The following is a 21,685-nucleotide window of genomic DNA, read 5'->3' on the forward strand; positions in this document are numbered from 1 at the left end:
GTCAACTTTTAATCTGTGTCCAGTACACTGAATGTTACTAGTGAATTGATTTTCAGTCATCAGTGGCAAGAACCAGAGTCTAGGTGGCCCTAAACAATGATCATTATGACTAGGAAGACTCACAAAAATTAATATTTGTTTTTAGCCAGTAGTTGAGTGCTTACACAAGAAGAACTGACAGCTGAAAAGTGTAAGTTTCACTGCTCAAATTGTGGTTGACTAGTATACTTGGTATATATTTCAAATTATCGAAGGTCATCTCCATAACAAAACATTAGAGATATCTTGTCTTGCTGCTTATCTATCAAGGCAGTTGCTGGAACACCTTAATGGCCTGAGGAGATGTAATATACTTTAATTCAAGGCCTCTAGGACAGTCACCAGGGAGTACCCTAAGCACACTTGTGGAGGTATGGTATCCCCAGAAGTGAATGTGGTTTTTCTCTCCTGTGAGACCTGTGCTCAGCAAAGGCTTGATTAAGTCATCCACATTAAGGATTATAACGAGGAATATATTCCTATGGGGTTTAATATATTTAAGAATGTTTACTTTTTACCCAAGAGGTAGCACCTTGAATTGAAATGTATTGACCACCAGCTGTTTTAGGCCTCTGTGGTGGTGGTAGCTTTCTATTCAACTAAAAATTCATGGTTTTGTAGAGTTCATAGTCTAGTTGTCAAAGTTACAACATTGTAATTATGGAATTCTAGGAGCCATTGAGCCAGATGAAGAAAGAATTTTTGATATCAGGTTCTTGAAATCCTTTTCGGGAGACAACCATTTATCTCACCCCCAAAGACAATTAATAGTTGCTAAATGGAAATGTTTGAATGCTTTGTAAAATTGTTTATATAAATTTAAGATGAAGCAGTGAAACTCTTTAAGTGAAACAACTTTGTGATTTATATCCATGCCCAATATAAATTAGCAAGCAGAATTTTTTGTTTTAAGTGTTTATTTTGGTCTCAGGTAGCTAGAGTGTGGCTTATTATTTTTTTTATAAGGTTGCCATTCAGTATTTTTTCAGATTTCTTAGGATATTGGTCTGTGAATTTGTAAAGTACTTGAAAACCATTTTATGCCTTTAAACCCATTATACTGGTTTGCACTTACACACACTACTAGTATCTGAGAAGGCTATGATTCCCATTTTACAAAGTCAGTGAAAAATAAAGAGGAAGGAGTCACTTGAAATATTTTCTTGAAGGAGAACATCAAGTGTGTATTTGGTCTTTTAATGAGACTTGTTAAGAAAGCCAGCCCTAAAGGTTTCCTGGAGAGGCAGGACTGGGAGACCTTGTCAGCTGATCTCTGCCCTCTGTACCCTTTAACCTCAGTGTTAGATCCCTGCTTTTATTAGATTAGCTTTTTCTCTTAAAAATGTTTTACCTTTTTTAACATGATGAATATTTTTGGTTCAAAGTAATGTCTGATGCAAATGCAGACTCTGAGGTAAAAGTGCTTATGTAAGGGATATTCTAATCAGAAAGTTTGTATTCTTTGAAAAGCCATTGTTTTTATACTCCATGGTACATCATTGTCTACTTATTAAGGCTCGGTTTATTTGAATACAAGAAGTAAGGCCTTATTGTTTCAAGGCAGACTTTGGAATTATTTAGGCTTTGTCAATGCTCTGTGAGCAGTATCAATTGAGGACACCTTTTTTGTGGTCTAGAATTAGGAATCCTAAGTTCTCCATTTGAAAAGGAAAAAGAGAGGGAGGTATTTTTAAAACAAACATTTTATTGTGATTTACCATTTTCTTCTCTATACTTTGTTTGATGTGCCTGGATGCTGCTTTAACATTATTTTTCTGTTTTTTTTTTTTTTTTTCAGATGATTGTTGGAGAAACCCTGTCTGTTTATTTTAGCCTCTTGCACTCGAATTCCTTTATCAGGAATAACTACATAGCCACTATTTACAAAGCCATTGGAACATTTTTATTTGGTGCAGCTGCTAGTCAGTCCCTGACTGATATTGCCAAGTATTCGATAGGCAGACTGCGGCCTCACTTCTTGGATGTTTGTGACCCAGACTGGTCAAAAATCAACTGCAGTGATGGTTACATTGAAAACTACATATGCCGAGGGAATGCACAAAAAGTGAAGGAGGGCAGGTGCGTGTTAAATTTTTAATGCTTGTTTTATCTTGTGCATTCCTGAAATACCAGGTTTCAGTGATTGGAAGATGAGCTATCCGGTAGCTTAAAGAGAGAGAAGCTAGTAAGTATAATCACTGGGAGGTGAATTGAAATCATGTTTGATCTATTTTCTCTACTTACTCTTTTTTCCTGTTTTATCCCAGTACTCTGTTTAAGAGCATTTTAATGCAATTCTTTTCATCTTCAGTGTATAATAATGTAAAATGAACCCTTTAGATCAGATGGTCCAGGATCAGCAAACTTTTTCTTAAGATGCCAGATAATAAATATTTTAGGCTTTGTGGGCCATTGGTTGGCTACTGTTCAACTCTGCCTTTGTAACAGAAAAAAAGAATCATAGACAGTCCTTGAACAAACCAGTGTATCTATGTTTCAATGAAACTTTATTTACTACATAGATAGTGGCCGCCCTATGGGTTATATAGTTTGCTAACTTTTGATCTAGTTCAACTATGTAATGGAGCTCTGCTAGATCTCTTAGTATTCTTAGAGTATGTTTTTTTTTTTTAAGTTAATTTCATTCATATATTGATAGATCTGGGACCTCAGATTGCTTTCTTATTGCACACTTGGGCTACTTTCTACATTGGGAGTGCTATTAGACATGGATGAAAGAGAATATTTGGAACCCAAAAGGTCTAATGCCTTCAATTTATGGATGAGCAGACAAAGGCCCAGTAACATTGAATAAAGCCGCACTAATGTAAATACACTACTATGTGTAAAATAGTTAACTAGAGTAAAGATACTTTATAGTAGAGGAAACTCAGCTTGGTGCTCTATGGGATGCGTGGGCAGTTGGGAGGGAAGCTCAAGAGGGAGGGGATCAGCTATACATATACCATATAGCTATATGTGTACCATATAGCTGGTTCACTTTGTTATATAGGAGAAACTAACACAACATTGCAAAGCAATAATACTCCAATAATAAAATTCTTTTAAAAAGACAAAAAAGCCACTAATAAGTAGCAGAGCCAGTTCCTCACCCCAAATCTCAGAATTGTCAATCTTACTTATTCTATGTTTGATCTTCTTGATTTTAAGATAGCTATTACCATTTTCCTTTATTTATTCATCCAACAAATACTTTCTCTCAGAAAAACATCCTCTGATTGTGTTTTGTAAATGATTCCCAGACACATTATTGTCCTTGTTAGTTCCTTTGTAAGTCAAACAGGCCTGCTGCTGCTAAGTTGCTTCAGTTGTGTCCGACTCTGTGCGACCCCATAGACGGCAGCCCACCAGGCTCCTCTGTCCCTGGGATTCTCCAGGCAAGAACACTGGAGTGGATTGCCATTTCCTTCTCCAATGCATGCATGCGTGCCAAGTCGCTTCAGTTGTATCTGACTCTGTGCAACCCTATGGACAGCAGCCCACCAGGCTCCTCTGTCCATGTGATTCTCTAGGCAAGAATACTGGAGTGGGGTGCCATTTCCTTCTCCAAAACAGGCTTGCTAGTGGTCCTCAATATTTCCATTTAATGGAGATGAAAAAACACTTTATTTAATAGTATGCATTATGCTGTGTGCTTAGAATTCAGCAGTGAACAAGACAGCTCTGATTTCTGTCTTCATGGAGCTTAGTCTAGCAGGAAAGATTTACAATAAACAAATATTGACAATGGAAGCCATGTAATTAAAACACCCTTGCTCCTTGGAAGAAAGCTATGAGCAACCTAGACAGCATATTAAAAAGCAAAGACATTACTTTGCCAACAAAGGTCCATATAGTCAAAGCTATGGTTTTTCCAGTAATCATTTATGGATGTGAGAATTGGACTATAAAGAAAGCTGAGTGCCAAAGAATTGATGCTTTTGAACTGTGGTGTTGGAGAAGACTCTTGAGAGTCCCTTGGACTGCAAGGAGATCCAACCAGTCCATCCTAAAGGAAATCAGTCCTGAATATTCATTGGAAGGACTGATGCTGAAGCTGAAACTCCAATACTTTGGTCACCTGATGCAAAGAACTGACTCATTTGAAAAGACCCTGATGCTGGGAAAGATTGAAGGTGGGAGGAGAAGGGGACAACAGAGGATGAGATGGTTGCATGGCATCACTGACTTAATGGACATGAGTTTGAGCAAGCTCTGGGGGTTGGTGATGGATAGGGAAGCCTGGTGTGCTGTAGTCCATGGAGTCGCAAAGAGTCACACATGACTGAGCTACTGAACTGAACTGACAATGGAAGAGAACCTCCCTGTTGTTAACAAGGCCAAAGAATAAACAGGTTGTTGAATGACAGGCTCTGAGGTGATGATACGAGGACTGATATGGGTATAATGTCTTAATGAAGTGGGGAAAGTGACTTAAGTGGAAACTGGTTGAGAAGTAGATAGTGGAAGGTGGTATTTTGATTTGAGCTTAGGTAAGCAACCTTTTTATTTTTATAAGAGGGAAAGACTGGTCCAGTAATGGCTGTGAAGAAAGATGAAGATAATCAAGACCAACAGTGGACTCTTAAGGTATAGGATATGGATATCTCATTCTCTGCTTTGATAGTGATGTAGAGCCAAGTACTGTCTTAGGGAAAGGCTCTTTGATGACTAGTAGATGTAGTGAGCTTCAGCGAAGAGTTTGAAGACATAAGGAAGTAAAGAGAACTTTAACTGTCTTGGCAAGAATACTGGAGTGGGTTGCCATGCCCTCCTCCAAGGAATCTTCCTGACTTAGGGATCAAACTTGCATCTCCTGCATTACAGGCAGATTCTTTACCACTGAGCCAACAGGGAACCCCTCCCCCCAACACACACATATCACATACAGTATAGAATTCCAGAATATACAGTGAAGGAATTGGGTTGGAAGGGATAAAGTGGCTTGGTTGGAGAAAAGGAAGCTTATTTTAATGGTAATGCTTTAGTCGCTATTGGAGAAGGAAATGGCAACCCACTCCAGTATTCTTGCCTGGGAAATCCCATGGACGGAGGAGCCTGGCAGGCTACAGTCCATGGGGTCACAAAGAGTCGGACACGACTGAGTGACTTCACTTTTCGCTTTCACTTTAGTTGCTAAGTCATGTCTGACTCTTGTGACGCCATGGACATAGCCTGCCAGAACTCTCTGTCCATGGGATTCTGCAGGCAAGATTACTGGAGTGGGTTGCCATTTCCTTCTGCAGGGGATCTTCCCAACCCAGGAATCAAAGCTGGGTCTCCTGAATTGCAGGCAGATTCTTTACTGACTGAACTATGAGGGAAGCCTTTATTTTGATAGAGGTTACTTCTAATTTGACAGTTTGTAAAGAATTGCCATTTTGATATTAAGTCCTCTAATCCATGAATATGATATTATCTTCCCATTTTTTTGATGTTCTTTTGTTTCTCTTAGCAGTAGTTTTAAGATTTTGGTGTCCGTGTCTTGCATACATTTTGCTTAAATGTGTCACTAATTTTTAAGATTTCTTGATGTGATTATGAAAGGTTTTTAAAAAAACATTTAAATTGATTTCTAGTTGTATTTAAAATAAACAAAAAGTCTTTTATATGGTTTTATCTGGCCTTTTATCCTTTAAACTTGCTAATGTAACTTCTTGTATAGATTCCTCAAGATTTTCTCTGTTCCTCTTAATATTGTCTGTGAATAAACAGTGTTGTTTTTCTCTTTTTCCTTTTCTATATTGCTTTTTATTTCTTTTCCTTACTGTATTATACTGGCTAAGACTGCTAATACAATGTTGAAAGAAGTGGTGAGAGAAGGTATGCTTGTCTTGTTCCTGACCTTAGGTAGAAAGCACTCAGTCTTTCACCATTAAATATAGTACCAGTATGTTTTTGGTAGATGCGCTTTATTAGATTTTTGTCATAAATGTGTGTTTAATCAGATGCTTTTTCTATGGCTGTTGAGGTCATACTGCTTTTCTTTTTTCTCTTAAAATAGTGTATCCTTTTCATCTTGGACTATTAAAGCAACTTTTCATTCCTGGGATAAACTTCACATGGTCATGGTATATTATACTTTTTGTATTAACTGGACTCAATTTGCTAATGTTATGTTAATGATTTTTACTTCTGTGTTCATGAATATTACTTGTCTGTAGTTTTCTTTTGAAGTTTTTGGCTAGATTTGGTATCAACATTTGGTATTAAATGTTAGGTAGAATTCACCACTAAATACACTTAGACTTGAAATTTTCTTTGTAGGAATGTTGTAAACTATGGTTTTATTTTTTAAAGTGGATGAGGATTATTCAAGTTATCTCTTTCTTAGGTGAACTGTCATCATTTGTCTTTTAAGAGATTTGTAAATTTTATCTAAATTATCAAGTTTGTTGACATCAAGTTGTTTACAGTTTCTCTTTCCTTATTGCCTTTTATTGTTTGTAAGAAGTGTAGAGCTAACCCTTCCTACATTCCTGTCATCGATAATTTTTGTCTTAATCTCTTTTTTTCTTGAGTGGTCTGGCCAGAAGTTTTATCAGTTTTATTACTCTTTTTATTAGTTTTATTGGTTTCTTTTGGGGTCGTTGACTTTATCGTTTTTCTGTATTTGATTTCATCTATTTCTGGTGTTCTGCTTGCTTTCAGTTTTATTTCCTCTTCTTTTTTTTTGTAGTTTCATAAGGTAAAAACCTAGATCATTAGCTATATCACAGATTATTATATATTGTAACTTCATTTTTGTTTAACTAAAATTATTTTCTAATTTCTTTTGTGTTTTCCTCTTTGATCAGTGAGTTATTTCAGTTCAGTTCAGTCGCTCAGTCGTGTCTGACTTTTTGCGACCCCATGGACTGCAGCACTCGAGGCTTCCCTGTCCATCACCAACTCCCAAGGTTACTCAAACTCTTGTCCATTGAGTTGGTGATACCATCTAACCATCTCATCCTCTGTCGTCCGCTTCTCCACCTGCCTTCAATCTTTCTCAGCATCAGGGTCTTTTCAAATGAGTCAGCTCTTTGCATATCTGTCTGTAATTGACCCTTTGATATATGTCTGTATGAATTTTCTGCGGAGATGTTTTGTCAGTTATTCGTAGGAATTTGAAATCTCTAACTGTAATTGTTGATTGCTTTTGTTCTTTCATTTTTGTTAGCTTTTGTTTCATATGTTTGTGATTCTGTTGTTCAGTGTATAACATTTCTGTTTTTTTCATATGGTATGTACCCTTTTCCGTATGAACTGTCTCTCTTTGTTTCGAGAAACATCCTTTGCTTTAAGTCTATTTTGTCTGATAATAATATATAGCCAGTCTCCTGGCTATATTGTTTATTGTTTGGATAGTATATACTTTCCATAAATAAAACATTCAGTTCATTTGAATCCTTGAATTTAAAGTGTGTTTGCTGGGTACTTAAAGTATGTAAGTCAGTTTATACTTTATAAACTAGTGTGAAGAATCCCTGCTTTTTGATTGTTCCTGTTGTTGGTCAGTTGCCAAGTCGTGTCCATGTGACCCCTTGGACAGCAGCACGCCAGGCTCCTCTGTCCTCCACTGTCTCCCAGATGGTCTCCCTGTCCATCACCAACTCCCAAGGTTTCTCAAACTCATGTCCTTTGAGTCGGAGATGCCATCCAACCATCTTATCCTCTATCATCCCCTTCTCCTGTGCTCAGTCTTTCCCAGTGTCACGGTCTTTTCCAATGAGTTGGCTCTTTGCATCAGGTGGCCAAAGTTTTGAAGCTTCAGCTGCATCATCAGTCCTTCCAGTGAATATTCAGGGTTGATTTTCTTTAGGATTGACTGGTTTGCTCTCCAGAAAATGTTTTTGTAAATGATTCTTTAAAAAAATGTTTTTATTTATTTTTGGCTGTGCTGAGTCTTCATTGCTTTTTTTGGGCTTTGTTTAGTTGTGGAGAGCAGAGGCTACTCTTTAGTTGCAGTACGTGGGGTTTTCATTGTGGTAGCTTCTCTTGTTGTGGAGCACAGGCCCTAGGGTGCTTCAGTAGTCAAAACATGGGGGCTCAGTTGTTGTGGCTCACAAGTCCAGAGCGCAGGCTCAGTAGCTGTGGCATGGGCTTAATTGCCCAGTAGCATGTGTGATCTTCCTGGACCAGGGATTGAACTCGTGTCCCCTGCATTGCAAGGCAGATTCTTAATTCGTGGACCACCAGGGAAGCCTGTAAATGACTCTTAAAGGACACAAATTCTTCACACATATATTGTTTTTCAGGTTCAGGTATATAAATCTTAACTCAAACTTTGATTATGACCTATCTTACTGAGAAATTTTTCTTTCTTACGCAACCATTTGGGCAAAATTAGAAATAATATAATTAGTTTAAATGGTATAAAAAGAACTACATTTTCCAGCCCATATGTGTCATACTCTCTGTCTCTTTCTAGTGTACCCAAATTGGCCAACATGTACTGTTACTCTGATTGAACTTTTGACTTAAGTACACTTGGGTTTTTCACCCATCATCACTTAACATTTCTACATCAACCCATATGCAGTTATGTAAGAGTCAGGAAAGCCATCTTACAAAACAATATAAATATCTGGATAACTCAAATTGCAAAGCTATGTATATTACACATGATTATTATCTGTAGTTTTCAGTGAAGAACTTCTGTTAGTAAGTTTTGAGATTCTGAAACAAGGATAAGGGAAAACCAGACATATAGATGAAATTTTAAGAAGACTATATCTTATGAGAAAAATGTGATTTCCATCAGTGTTTCCAGAATGAATTGGTTGTTGATCGTTTCAGAGCCGTATAACATTGGAACATAACTGTGGCTTGCATTGCTATTCTGTTGGGGAACATAGTTTGGTTGGATACAGACTTTCCTATTCTGTTTCTCTTGAATTTTAAAGTCAGGATGCCAAGAATGGAAAAACATTTCAGTCTAGAATTGCCTATATGTTTATTAAGATTATGGTATAGTCTGCTCTTTTAATTTATTTATCGCCACAGCCTGCCCCATGTAAGTTTTTAATTATAATGTTTGACGGAGAGAAGGGAACAGGCACCCGGAATGAGTCATTTTTGTTGATTATAAATGAGTCAGAATTACATCTTAGGATGAGAGTATCCTCTTGCAATTTTGGTTTTTGGTCTTGATTTTTTTCCCCATTTGTTCTCTTGTTTCTTTTTCTCTTCTTCCCTCCACCCTTTCTGCTCATGTGTATGCTCTTTTGCTCTCTGATATCACTCATGTCTCAGGATTTTTACTAGGCTTCATTTGCAGTGGCCATTGGGTCCTAAACATAAAAGTGAGAACATAATGGCCTATAATAGAATATTTATTAGTTGTAATAGCCAGAGAGTCTTAGTCACTGTTTAAAATCAATACCTGTGAATTTACTGTGAAATAAAAGGGACTTAACACTTGGAACAGTAGGACATTTAATTTCCATTGCTTATGTTAATGATAATAGCATTACTCTCAGTTTCTGAAACAAATTCCTAATGAGCCCAGGTAGTTTAAACCTGTAGCTCCCCTCACAGGTCAGAATTCTCTTTGGAGAATCAATGGGCACCTCACATTAATGGTTCATTAGATTCACCTGGAAAGTTTGTTTAAAACTCAGATTTCTGGGGCTTCATCTTCAAAGTGTTGGATTCAGAAGGTTGGGATCGGGTCTGAAAATTAGTATTTCTAATAAGTTCCCAGCTGTTGCTGCTTCTGTTGATCTTGGGACTGCACTTTGAGAACGACTGCTTTATGTCACTTGGATATGGGAATATGACTTTGTATGACACCTGCTATCTCAGGTTGTGAGAGCTGATATTTACCCTGTTAGGTGGAGTGAATGTAAGATGTGCACGGTGAGCAGGCCTATTTATGATATTACAGTATAGAAACTATTGGCTTCTTTGAGAGATTCAACTTTCTTTTTCTAGCTTTTATTTAAATTACATTTGTTTAAGCATAAGCTCAGTGTTCCTGATCAGTTCTGAGTGTCTAATCTCTGGCTGTATGAATCAGATATTCAATACGAAGTTATTTCTGCTTGAATTACAGCAGCTTTTATTGCTTAGATGTTTAATTGGAATATATTTGGTCGAGTGGGAGAAATAAATCTCCTTTTCTCTTTTTAATGCAGCCCGCATGCAAGTAAATAAACTTGAAGTTGGAGGGTGTGCCTCCTATAATAGTGAAAAACAATTATAACTAGACTGATTGGCTGTGGTACCAAGTACCTGGTAACTGCTGCTGCTGCTGCTAAGTCGCTTCAGTTGTGTCCGACTCTGTGCGAACCCATAGATGGCAGCCCACCAGGCTCCCCCATCCCTGGGATTCTCCAGGCAAGAACACTGGAGTGGGTTGCCATTTCCTTCTCCAATGCATGATAGTGAAAAGTGAAAGTGAAGTCGCTTAGTCGTGTCCGACTCCTATCGACCCCATGGACTGCAGCCTACCAGGCTCCTCCGTCCACGGGATTCTCCAGGCAAGAGTACTGGAGTGGGGTGCCATTGCCTTCTCTGAGTACCTGGTAAAACCTGCCTTATATTTTGAGAGAATGACTTCTTCTGTGTAGCCTAATTGTAAACATCACTGGATAAGCCTTTATGCCTTCAAAATGATTCATTTATTCTATTCAAGCTGATCTGTGTTGTTTATACATGTGTGTATCAGTAAACTAGACAGCCTTTTTTTAGTCATATCTGTATGGAAATATCAACATATAGAATGAAAGAAAGGATGATTTTAAAAGATCCTTCACTATAAGGGCCTTAGCTATCAGTGCATTTAATAGGGGATGACTTCAAGACCAATATCTGTTTCCACCTCCTCTGTTCTGAACAGCAGTGCCTAATAGTCTTGGTTGTAGCGGTGACCGCTTTTTCACCCCCATACCACCCTGACTCTTTTTGCCCCCATGTTTCTCACATATTAACCACATTGGAATCATGTGGACAGTTTGTTAAAATACAGATTGCTAGGCCTCACCCTCAGAGTTTCTGATTCATTCATTGGGTCTGGGGTGGGGCCCAGGAATTGGCACTTCTAAAAAAATGTTCCCAGATGGTGCCTTGGCTGCTGATCTCTGAACCACTGCTTCAATATATAACAGGAAGGTACTAAATTGAACTAATACCTATTCCTCTTAAGTCCTAGTTAGTGTAGGAGCTACTAATAAGGTGTGCCTGTTGCTCTTGTGGCACCCACTACGTAGGAGCTGAGACTTGTTTGGAGATTTTATGGGTAATAGAAAGTGATTCATGTCTTAAAGGAGTGAAAATAAAATGCTATATGAAATCAGAGGAGGGTTATACTTCTTCTAGAGAAGGCATTTTGGAGGATGAGTAAGGTTTGAATGTGTAGAATTGGGATGGAGTATGTCTCAGGCCCAGGGAGCAACATGATTAAAGGCTGGCTACTTAAGAGTGTACAAGCCATGTTTTATTAGACTTTTGGTATAATCTGTTTCATTTTTGGTGTGCTTTGGTACTTTGTAAAGGAGATCTTGAACTTTTCTAGAAAATGAAAATGATCCCTAATTAATAACTGATACCTAATTAAATAACTCCATACATTTCATGCAAACTTCTGATTTAGCCTGTGTTGCATTCATACATTCCATATAATTTTAATTTGGCAATAAAAGCAAAAGATTCTCCCCCCTTAGATTTAACTTGGTGCTTGATTCTTTTTCCTGAGAGGCAGAGTGAGTTGAGTCTAGGTGTGAATCTGTTTTGGCTAAGGTGCAAGTTTGCAAAGATAAGAGCCTGTCTTCACTTTCTGTGATATCCTGCCAGTACGTATTGATGAATATTTGTGTACCATAAGTTATTTTAAAAACAATCAAAAATCCTTTCCCCACCACACACCATACTAGCAAATACTCTTCAGTTTTAGATGTTTGACATTTCATTGAATTCCCTTCCTCTCTTTTAAATGACTTTTTAAAGAATTAGTATTAACAAATACTTCAGCTTTTTGTGGTTTTTTAATTATCCCTTGGATTTTCTTCTCAGTTTTTTAATTAGAATGTAGGTCTTAGCAGTGGATATATTAAGATGAAAGATATCCTTGGGTTTTAATAAATCAACCAGTGCTTTATCTTAAATGTTAAAAGGCTACTAAATCATATCAACATATCAACTGATTACATCATGTTGATGCTGTGTACCTTTTCCTTAGAACCCTTGAATGCCACATTGCCCCATTTAAAATGTGAAAAACAGTTTTATAGATGTATTAGTGAGAAGTTTTTCCAGATTAAAATATAATGATAAACCCCATGGATCAAGTGATCAAGTGTAAGTTTTCATTCAAAATAAATGTGAACAATACCCTTGGATATTTTTGTCTAATAGCAAATAAATATTTTTATTGAGAGGAAGGAATTTGAGTTTGTGAACAGCAAAATGAGCCTAATGTATGGTTTTTTTTTTTTAGCTACATATTCAAAGAATTGAAATCTGCATTAGAGTGATGATTTTTTAAATAAAACAAAGTATTTTTCTATTTTAAGTAACTTTTGTAATGAGAAGATGGAAAACACGAAAAGCATCATCATTCTCTTGGATGTGGCTATCTTCATAAAGTGTCCACACTGTTGACTTAATCCTAAGTGTATTCCTAAAAAAATGTGAAAATGTTAGTTGCTCAGTTGTGTCCCACCGTTTGCAACTCCATGGTCTGTAAGCCATCCAAGGCTCCTCTGTCCATCAGATTCTCCAGGCAAGAATACTGGAGTGGGTAGCCATTCCCCTCTCCAGGGGATCTTCTCAACCCAGAGATCAGACTCAGATCTTCTGCATTGCAGGCAGATTCTCTACCATCTGAGCTACCAGGGAAGCCCAAGTGTATTCCTACTCAAGGTCAGAATTACTTTTCTTCACATTTCTCTCCCTTTGCCATTCATAGTGTGGTTCTCTGCTCTGACTAGCAGACTGGGTATCACCTGAGAGCTTGTTAGACAACAGAATCTTGCATCCCACCATTGGCCCTACCTGTAAATTCTCCATCTTGAACAAGATCACCAAGTAATGCCTCCATACATTAGTTTTAGGAGCAAACCTTGCTCTGTCTTGTGACTGCTGTACCAAAATGGCAACTCATCTCACCTGGACCAGCTAATTTCCTAAGAGGTTACTGAAGTGAAGTGAAGTGAAATAGCTCAGTCATGTCCAACTCTTTGCGACCCCATGGACAGTGGTCTGCACCAGGCTCCTCCGTCCATAGGATTTTCTAGGCAAGAGTACTGGAGTGGGTTGCTGTTTCCTTCTCCAGGGAATCTTCCCGACCTAGGAATCGAACCCAGGTCTCCCACATTGATAGACAGATGCTTTACCATCTGAGCCACCAGGGGACCAGTCAGTAATAAATGACCACTAGGTACCTGGATCTTGACTTCCTTATGACACCATTCTCTGTTGAGTAAGCAAACAGAAATGGTTGTGTTGCTGTGGGTTTTTAAATTCTCTTTTGGGAGAGTGAGGTTTGGAAAGATACTAGATAACATCTAATAATATTATTACTATTCATTTGTATAATAAAAGAGCTTAAACCATTTTTCTTGAGAGAGAAAGATCACAGGATTGGGTAAATTTTTCTTTTTCTTTTATGTAATCTATTGCAGCTGCAATGTTTGGCTTTTGAGTTAATGTTTGGAAACTTATGAAGAAGTTGGGCAATGTTCAAGATTTTGTTTTATTGAAGGATAGAAATGAGTCTTTTAAAAACTGAGAAAAGTCTTCATATAGGTAATGGAAAGTAGCATTCGGACAATACCTAAGACCATTTCCCTTGTTTGTCATCCCTTGTCATTTTGCTTTGGGCTTTGGCCACTTACTTTTGCTTTGAGAATGCTTTTAAACAACTTAATTTTTTTTTTTTTTTAATTTACAACAGAATATACCTGTCACTTCATCATTGTGGGTATCATTTGCTCCGCTAATCTGATTGCCTTTGATCATAATGTAAAAAAGGTTTCTGGACATTTTATATGCATTGTTAAAATCTTTGCCAGATGTGTTGGGAAACGTGCATTAGGTACTGCATGTTTAAACTCATAACACTTTGACACTGAAACTCCTAATTCTCCTGAACATTGATGATAAGATCAGAATCCTAATCACCATAAGGGAAAACACAGCAGAGGGCATGCTGTAAAAATCATAATTTATCTCATGTGGCTTGCCACGGTTTATTGGCATAGACTAAGCTGTGTGTGTACACACGCACACATGCACTCAGTCGTGTCCAGCTCTTTGGAATTCCATGACTGTAGCACTCCAGGCTCCTCTTCCATGGACTTTCCAGGCAAGAATACCAGAGCAGGTTGCCATTTCCTTCTCCAGGGGATCTTCCCAATCAAGGAATCTAACCTGAGTCTTGGGCATCTCCTGCATTGCCAGGCAGATGATTTACTTCTGTGGCACCAGGGAAGCCCACACGCTAAGCTTAGTTTTTAATTACATGATACAGTTATCATGCAAAGATAACTTACTTTCCTTAGTTTTATTTTTATGCATTTTACAACTGTCAAAACACAAGATAGTTAAAGTATACTTCTTAATGGAGCCACTAAAGTGATACCTTATTCTTGGTGCATGATGGGTTGGGGGGTGATGGGCAGAAAAGGTGGAGTTGTATGTAATGTTTAAAATACGAAAGAAAGTGAAAGTGCGGTTGCTCAGATGTATCTGACTCTTTGTGACCCCATGGACTGTAGCCTACCGGGCTCCTCCGCCCATGGGATTTTCCAGGCAAGAATACTGGAGTGGGTTGCCATTTCCTTCCCCAGGAGATCTTCCCGACCAAAGGATTGAAACCAGGTCTCCTGCATTGTAAGTAGACGGTTTATCATCTGAGCTACCAGGGAAGTCCTTAAAATATGAAGTATGTGAATTTAATATTTTCTGGGATAACTAAATCAAAATGATTATTCAAGAAATTAAGTTCTACTTTAGCTTAAAAAAATAAATTGAGAACTTATTCTGTGCTTGATATTGCTGTTGGATGTTAGAGATACAAGATGAATTAAGATGGGATCTCAGCCAGGGAGGATGGGAGTTTGCCAGCAGTTTTTCTTTTGTTTAGCTGTACCTTCTGAATTTTTATGAACGTATCTTATGTAATAAAAAAATACAAAATTCCTATTTAAAATGTCTTATTCCACCTCTACCCATCTACTATATTAGAAGAAGAAGGTATAGTTATAGATGATTTTACTCTAAGAAGGTTGGTGCTAAGACAGATTTATTCATTGAGTGTTGTTGGTCGGTTCTTTGTGGTGAAAGAAAGGGCAATAACTACAGACTAGCGACTTCACTTTTCACTTTCATGCATTGGAGAAGGAAATGGCAACCCACTCCAGTGTTCTTGCCTAGAGAATCTCAGGGACAGGGGAGCCTGGTGGGCTGCCATCTATGGGGTCACACAGAGTCGGACACGACTGAAGCGACTTAGCAGCAGCAGCAGCTGTTTAAGAAAGGTTTCTTGGAGGAAATGAGTGGCTCTTATATAGTAATTATTAAAGAAAAGTGGGAAGCCTGTTCCAGGCAGAGGATGAATAAGCAGAGAGAGCATGAAACATGGTGTGCATTGGGAATTTTAAGTACTTTGGTAGCAGATGAGAGACTGGTGGGGCTTATGATCAGATCAGATCAGATCAGATCAGTCGATCAGTTGTGTCCAACTCTTTGCAACCCCATGAATCACAGCACGCCAGCCCTCCCTGTCCATCACCAACTCCCAGAGTTCACTCAGACTCACATCCATCGAGTCAGTGATGCCATCCAGCCATCTCATCCTCTGTCATCCCCTTCTCCTCTTGCCCTCAACCCCTCCCAGCATCAGAGTCTTTTCCAGTGAGTCAACTCTTTGCATGAGGTGACCAAAGTACTGGAGTTTCAGCTTTAGCATCATTCCTTCCAAAGAAATCCCAGGGCTGATCTCCTTTAGAATGGACTGGTTGGATCTCCTTGCAGTCCAAGAGACTCTCAAGAGTCTTCTCCAACACCACAGTTCAAAAGCATCAATTCTTCGGCAGTCAGCCTTCTTCACAGTCCAACTCTCACATCCATACATGACCACAGGAAAAACCATAGCCTTGATTAGACAAACCTTTGTTGGCAAAGTAATGTCTCTGCTTTTGAATATGCTATCCAGGTTGGTCATAACTTTCCTTCCAAGGAGTAAGCATCTTTTAATTTCATGGCTGCAGTCACCATCTGTAGTGATTTTGGAGCCCAAAAAAATAAAGTCTGACACTGTTTCCACTGTTTCCCCATCTATTTCCCATGAAGTGGTGGGACCGGATGCCATGATCTTCATTTTCTGAATGTTGAGCTTTAAGCCAACTTTTTCACTCTCCACTTTCACTTGCATCAAGAGGCTTTTGAGTTCCTCTTCACTTTCTGCCATAAGGGTGGTGTCATCTGCATATCTGAGGTTATGAAGGGTCTGTTATTCTATGTTCAGTAATTTGTGCTCATGAAGGATTTGAAACAGGAGAGTAATTCTGTTTTTATACTTGTAAAAAATATTTAGCATTCCTCCACTTAATCTAAATATACACTAAAATGGGCATTATAGGAACTGATATCATTTTCTTTTCTCTTAACAGCAGAAGGACTTGAAATACTAAAGGAAATGTGACTTATCTGCTTTTTGCATTATGTAGAAAGGTTTCTGTAAGTGGAACTCTTGCCAGTCCTGTAGCATGAGCTCTACTGATATCATCAGGTCTAATCTAAAAGCACCAAGAGTGACCTCTCTGGCCAGCTTCCTTTTGGGGTCTAACAATTTTACATCTTTGTGGGCCTTTACCACTTCTCTTGCTGCTGAAAGTGTCTGCTTCAGCTCATATCTGAAGTTTTCATTGGTGCAAACCTAAAGATAGTTTTATTAATGTCTTGAGACTTGTCCTTCTTGGCCCTGGTGACCAAGAGTTAGTGGTGATTTCATGGTCTGTGTTAGGGTTGGAAGCGGAGCATACTAGGTAGGTGCTAATAGACTTTCTTGGCCTTGGTGTTGTCTTTTGGGAAGAGGGCTTAAACTAGAAATTTTGCCTCTACGTAGCAATCCTGCCTGTTAAAAAAGATAAACAACTGAAAGTGATTTAGAAGTGTCTCTTCCTACCGTCTTACTCTGAGATCTTTTCCCTTTTAGCAAGTGGTATCCTTGTTCAACGTGTTTTAAAAAGGGGATTGGCAGTTCAGTTCAATCACTGAGTAATGTCCATCTCTTTGCAACCCCATAGACTGTAGCATGCCAGGCCTCCCTTTCCATCACCAACTCCTGGAGTTTACTCAAACTCATGTCCATCGAGTCGGTGATGCCATCCAACCATCTCATCCTCTGTTGTCCCCTTCTCCTCTCGCCTTCAATCTTTGCCAGCATCAAGGTCTTTTCAAATGAGTCAGCTCTTTGCATCAGGTGGCCAAGGTATTGGAGTTTCAGCTTCAGCATCAGTCCTTCCAATGGACATTCAGGACTGATCTCCTTTAGGATGGACTGGTTTGATCTCCTTGCAGTCCAAGGGACTCTCAAGAGTCTTCTCCAACACCACAATTCAAAAGCATCAGTTCTTTGGCACTCAGCTTTCTGTATAGTTCAACTCTCACATCCATATGTGACTACTGGAAAAACCATAGCCTTGACTAGATGAATCTTTGTTGGCAAAGTAATGTCTCTGCTTTTCAATATGCTGTCTAGGTTGGTCATAACTTTCCTTCCAAGGAGTAAGCGTCTTTTAATTTCATGGCTGCAGTCACCATCTGCAGTGATTTTGGAGCCTCAAAATAAAGTCGGCCACTGTTTCCCCTGTTTCCCCATCTATTTGCCATGAAGTGATGGGACTGGATGCCATGATCTTTGTTTTATGAATGTTGAGATTTAAGCCAACATTTTCACTCTCCTCTTTCACTTTCATCAAGAGGCTCTTTAGTTCCTCTTCACTTTCTGCCTTAAGGGTGGTGTCATCTGCATATCTGAGGTTATTGATATTTCTCCCAGCAATCTTGATTCCAGCTTGTACTTCATCCAGCCCCGCATTTCTCATGATGTACTTTGCATATAAGTTAAATAAGCAGGGTGACAGTATACAGCCTTGACGTACACCTTTTCTTATTTGGAACTAGTCTGTTGTTCCATGTCCAGTTCTAACTGTTGCTTCCTGACCTGGATACAGATTTCTCAGGAGGCAGGTCAGGTGGTCTGGTATTCCCATCTCTTTGAGAATTTTCCACAGTTTATTCTGATCCACACAAAGGCTTTGGCATAGTCAATAAAGCAAAAGTAGATGTTTTTCTTGCTTTTTCTATGAACCAACGGATATTGGCAATTTGAACTTTGATCTCTGCCTTTTCTAAAACCAGCTTGAACATCTGGAAGTTCACGACTCACGTACTGCTGAAGCCTTGGCTTGGAGAATTTTGAGCATTACTTTACTAGCGTGTGAGATGAGTGCATTTGTGTGGTAGTTTGAGCATTCTTTGACATTGCCTTTCTTTGGGATTAGAATGAAAACTGACCTTTTCCAATCCTGTGGCCACTGCTGAGTTTTCCAAATTTGCTGGCATATTGAGTGCAGCACTTTCACAGCATCAAATTTCAGGATGTGGAATAGCTCAACTGGAATTCCATCACCTCCACTAGCTTTGTTCATAGTGATGCATCCTAAGGCCCACTTGACTTCACATTCCAGGATGTCTGGCTCTAGGTGAGTGATCACACCATCGTGATTATCTGGGTTATAAAGATCTTTTTTGTATAGTTCTTCTGTGTATTCTTGCCACCTCTTCTTAATATCTTCTGCTTCTATTAGGGCCATACCATTTCTGTCTTTTATTGATCCCGTCTTTGCATGAAATGTTTCCTTGGTATCTCTGATTTTCTTGAAGATTTTTCTAGTCTTTCCCTTTCTATTGTTTTCCTCTATTTCTTTGCATTGATGGCTGAGGAAGGCTTTCTTATCTCTCCTTGCTATTCTTTGGAACTCTGAATGCAAATGGGTATATCTTTCCTGTTCTCCTTTGCTTTTTGCTTCTTTTCTTTTCACAGCTATTTGTAAGGCCTCCTCAGACAGCCATTTTGCTTTTTTGCTTTTTTTTTCCTTGGGGATGGTCTTGAGCCCTGTCTCCTATACAGTGTCACAAACCTCTGTCCATAGTTCATTACGCACTCTGTCTATCAGATCTAGTCCCTTAATTCTATTTCTCACTTTCACTGTATAATCGTTAGGGATTTTGGGTCATACCTGAAAGGTCTAGTTGTTTTCCCTTCTTTCTTCAATTTAAGTCTGAATTTGGCAATTAGAAGTTTGTGATCTGAGCCACAGTCAGCTCCTGGTCTTGTTTTTGCTGAATGTATAGAGCTTCTCCATCTTTGGCTGCAAAGAATATAATCAATCTGATTTTGGTGTTTACCATCTGATGATATTCATGTGTAGAGTTTTCTCTAGTGTTGTTGGAAGAGGGTGTTTGCTATGACCAGCACATTCTCTTGGCAGAACTCTATTAGTCTTTGCCCTGCTTCATTTTGTACTCCAAGGCCAAATTTGCCTATTACTCCAGGTGTTTCTTGACTTCCTACTTTTGCAATCCAGTCCCCTATAATGAAAAGGACATCTTTTTGGGGTGTTAATTCTAGAAGGTCTTTTAGGTCTTCATAGAACTGTTCAACTTCAGCTTCTTCAGCATTACTGGTTGGGGCATAGACTTGGATTACTGTGATATTGAATGGTTTACCTTGGAAATGAACAGAGATCACTCTGTTGTTTTGAGATTGCATCCAAGTAGTGCATTTTGGACTCTTTTGTTGACTGTGATGGCTACTCTATTTCTTCTGAGATTCTTGCCCACAGTAGTAGATATAATGGTCATCTTAGTTAAATTTGCCCGTTCCAGTCCATTTTAGTTTGCTGATTCCTAAAATGTCACTGTTTACTCCTGCCATCTCCTGTTTGATCACTTCCAATTTGCTTTGACTCATGGACCTAACATTCCAGGTTCCTATGCAATATTGCTCTTTACAGCATTGGACCTGACTTCCATCACCAGTCACATCCACAACTGGGTGTTGTTTTTGCTTTGGCTCCCTCTCTTTATTCTTTCTGGAGTTATTTCTCCACTGATCTCCAGTAGCATATTGGGCACCTACCTTCCTAGGGAGTTCCTCTTTCAGTGTCCTATCTTTTTGGCTTTTCATACTGTTCATGGGGTTCTCAAGGCAAGAAAACTGAATTGGTTCGCCATTCCCTTCTCCAGTGGACCACATTTTGTCAGAACTCCACCATGACCCATCCGCCTTGGGTGGCCCTACACAGCATGGCTCATAGTTTCATTGAGTTAGACAAGGCTGTGTCCATGTGATTAGATTGTTTAGTTTTCTGTGATTGTGGTTTTCAGTCTGTCTGCCCTCTGATGGAGAAGGATAAGAGGCTTATGAAAGCTTCCTGATTGGAGAGACTGATTGAGGGGGATACTGGGTCTTGTTCTGAGGGGCCATGCTCAGTAAATCATTAATCCAATTTTCTGTTGATGGGTGGAGCTGTGTTCCCTCCCTTCTATTTACCTGGGGCCAATGACTGAGCGGCTTCCCTTTCACTTTTCACTTTCATGCATTGGAGAAGGAAATGGCAACCCACTCCAGTGTTCTTGCCTGGAGAATCCCAGGGATGGGGGAGCCTGGTGGGCTGCCATCTATGGGGTCGCACAGAGTTGGACATGACTGAAGCGACTTAGCAGCAGCAGCAGTAGCAAACTATGGTGGAGATAATGAAGATAATGGTGACCTCCCTCTAAAGATGGGCTTGGCAGGCAAGGCATTGTTAGTTGCTGCATTGGTGAACTTCAGTGTTTCCTTTGCTTAATCTACCACTTCCCTGTTGTTTCCTTTGTAACTGTCTTATATAAGATGCCTTTGGTAATTTGGAGTTTTCTGCATGTAGTCATGAATTTTCCCCCATGTCAAAGAAAACTTGTGAGCTCTCTTCCCCTAGTTAGTATAGCTATGCATGTTTTGCCCTCTGTCACACCTGCTCTCTCCTCGTGTTGCTTGAGTCACACAATTTCCCTGCTGAGAGTTTGGAACCTCTTGCGATCATCTGACTTTCAAGACACACACAGTTCTGCATTCCTTTATCTTGGAGGTTCTTAGCCACTTCCTACTGTCCAGACTCCTGCTTTTTGCAGTATTCTTCCCTAAACACATGACACATGATTGTTTGTTTTTAGTCATCAAATGGTTCATTAAATCAAGAGTTAAAAATACCCTATACGTGTACCAATTGTGTCCTACTTTTTTCCTCCCTCTTTTTCATTTTCCATGGTCCTGCTAGTTTCTCTCCTTTAAGGTTCATGATATAATATTGATTGTTCAGTATATGATTAACTGATGCTAGTGGCTGGGCAGTGGTATTTGATGCTTTGCTGCTGCTGTTGCTAAGTCGCTTCAGTTGTATCTGACTCTCTGCGACCCCATAGATGGCAGGCCACCAGGCTCCCCCGTCCCTGGGATTCTCCAGGCAAAAACACTGGAGTGGGTTGCCATTTCCTTCTCCAATGCATGATAGTGAAAAGTGAAAGTGAAGTTGCTCAGTCGTGTCTGACTCTCAGCAACCCCATGGATTGCAGCCTACCAGGCTCCTCCGTCCATGGGATTTTCCAGGCAAGA

The 21,685-nt window shown here is 39.2% G+C and overlaps 1 protein-coding gene across 2 annotated transcripts in view; it reads left to right on the top strand.

Annotated features, from left to right (window-relative positions):
• The window catches only part of PLPP1 (phospholipid phosphatase 1), a 103,962-nt gene that overhangs the window by 62,504 nt on the left and 19,773 nt on the right, over positions 1-21,685 (top strand). For both annotated transcript variants that reach the window (NM_001080329.2, XM_024981405.2), the window contains exon 3: positions 1,838-2,118. In NM_001080329.2, the coding sequence (NP_001073798.1) occupies positions 1,838-2,118 (281 nt within the window). The remainder of the gene's footprint in view (positions 1-1,837; positions 2,119-21,685) is intronic.

The sequence above is a fragment of the Bos taurus genome, chromosome 20, assembly GCF_002263795.3.
Source record: "Bos taurus isolate L1 Dominette 01449 registration number 42190680 breed Hereford chromosome 20, ARS-UCD2.0, whole genome shotgun sequence".
In the NCBI taxonomy this organism is placed as follows: Eukaryota; Metazoa; Chordata; class Mammalia; order Artiodactyla; family Bovidae; genus Bos; species Bos taurus.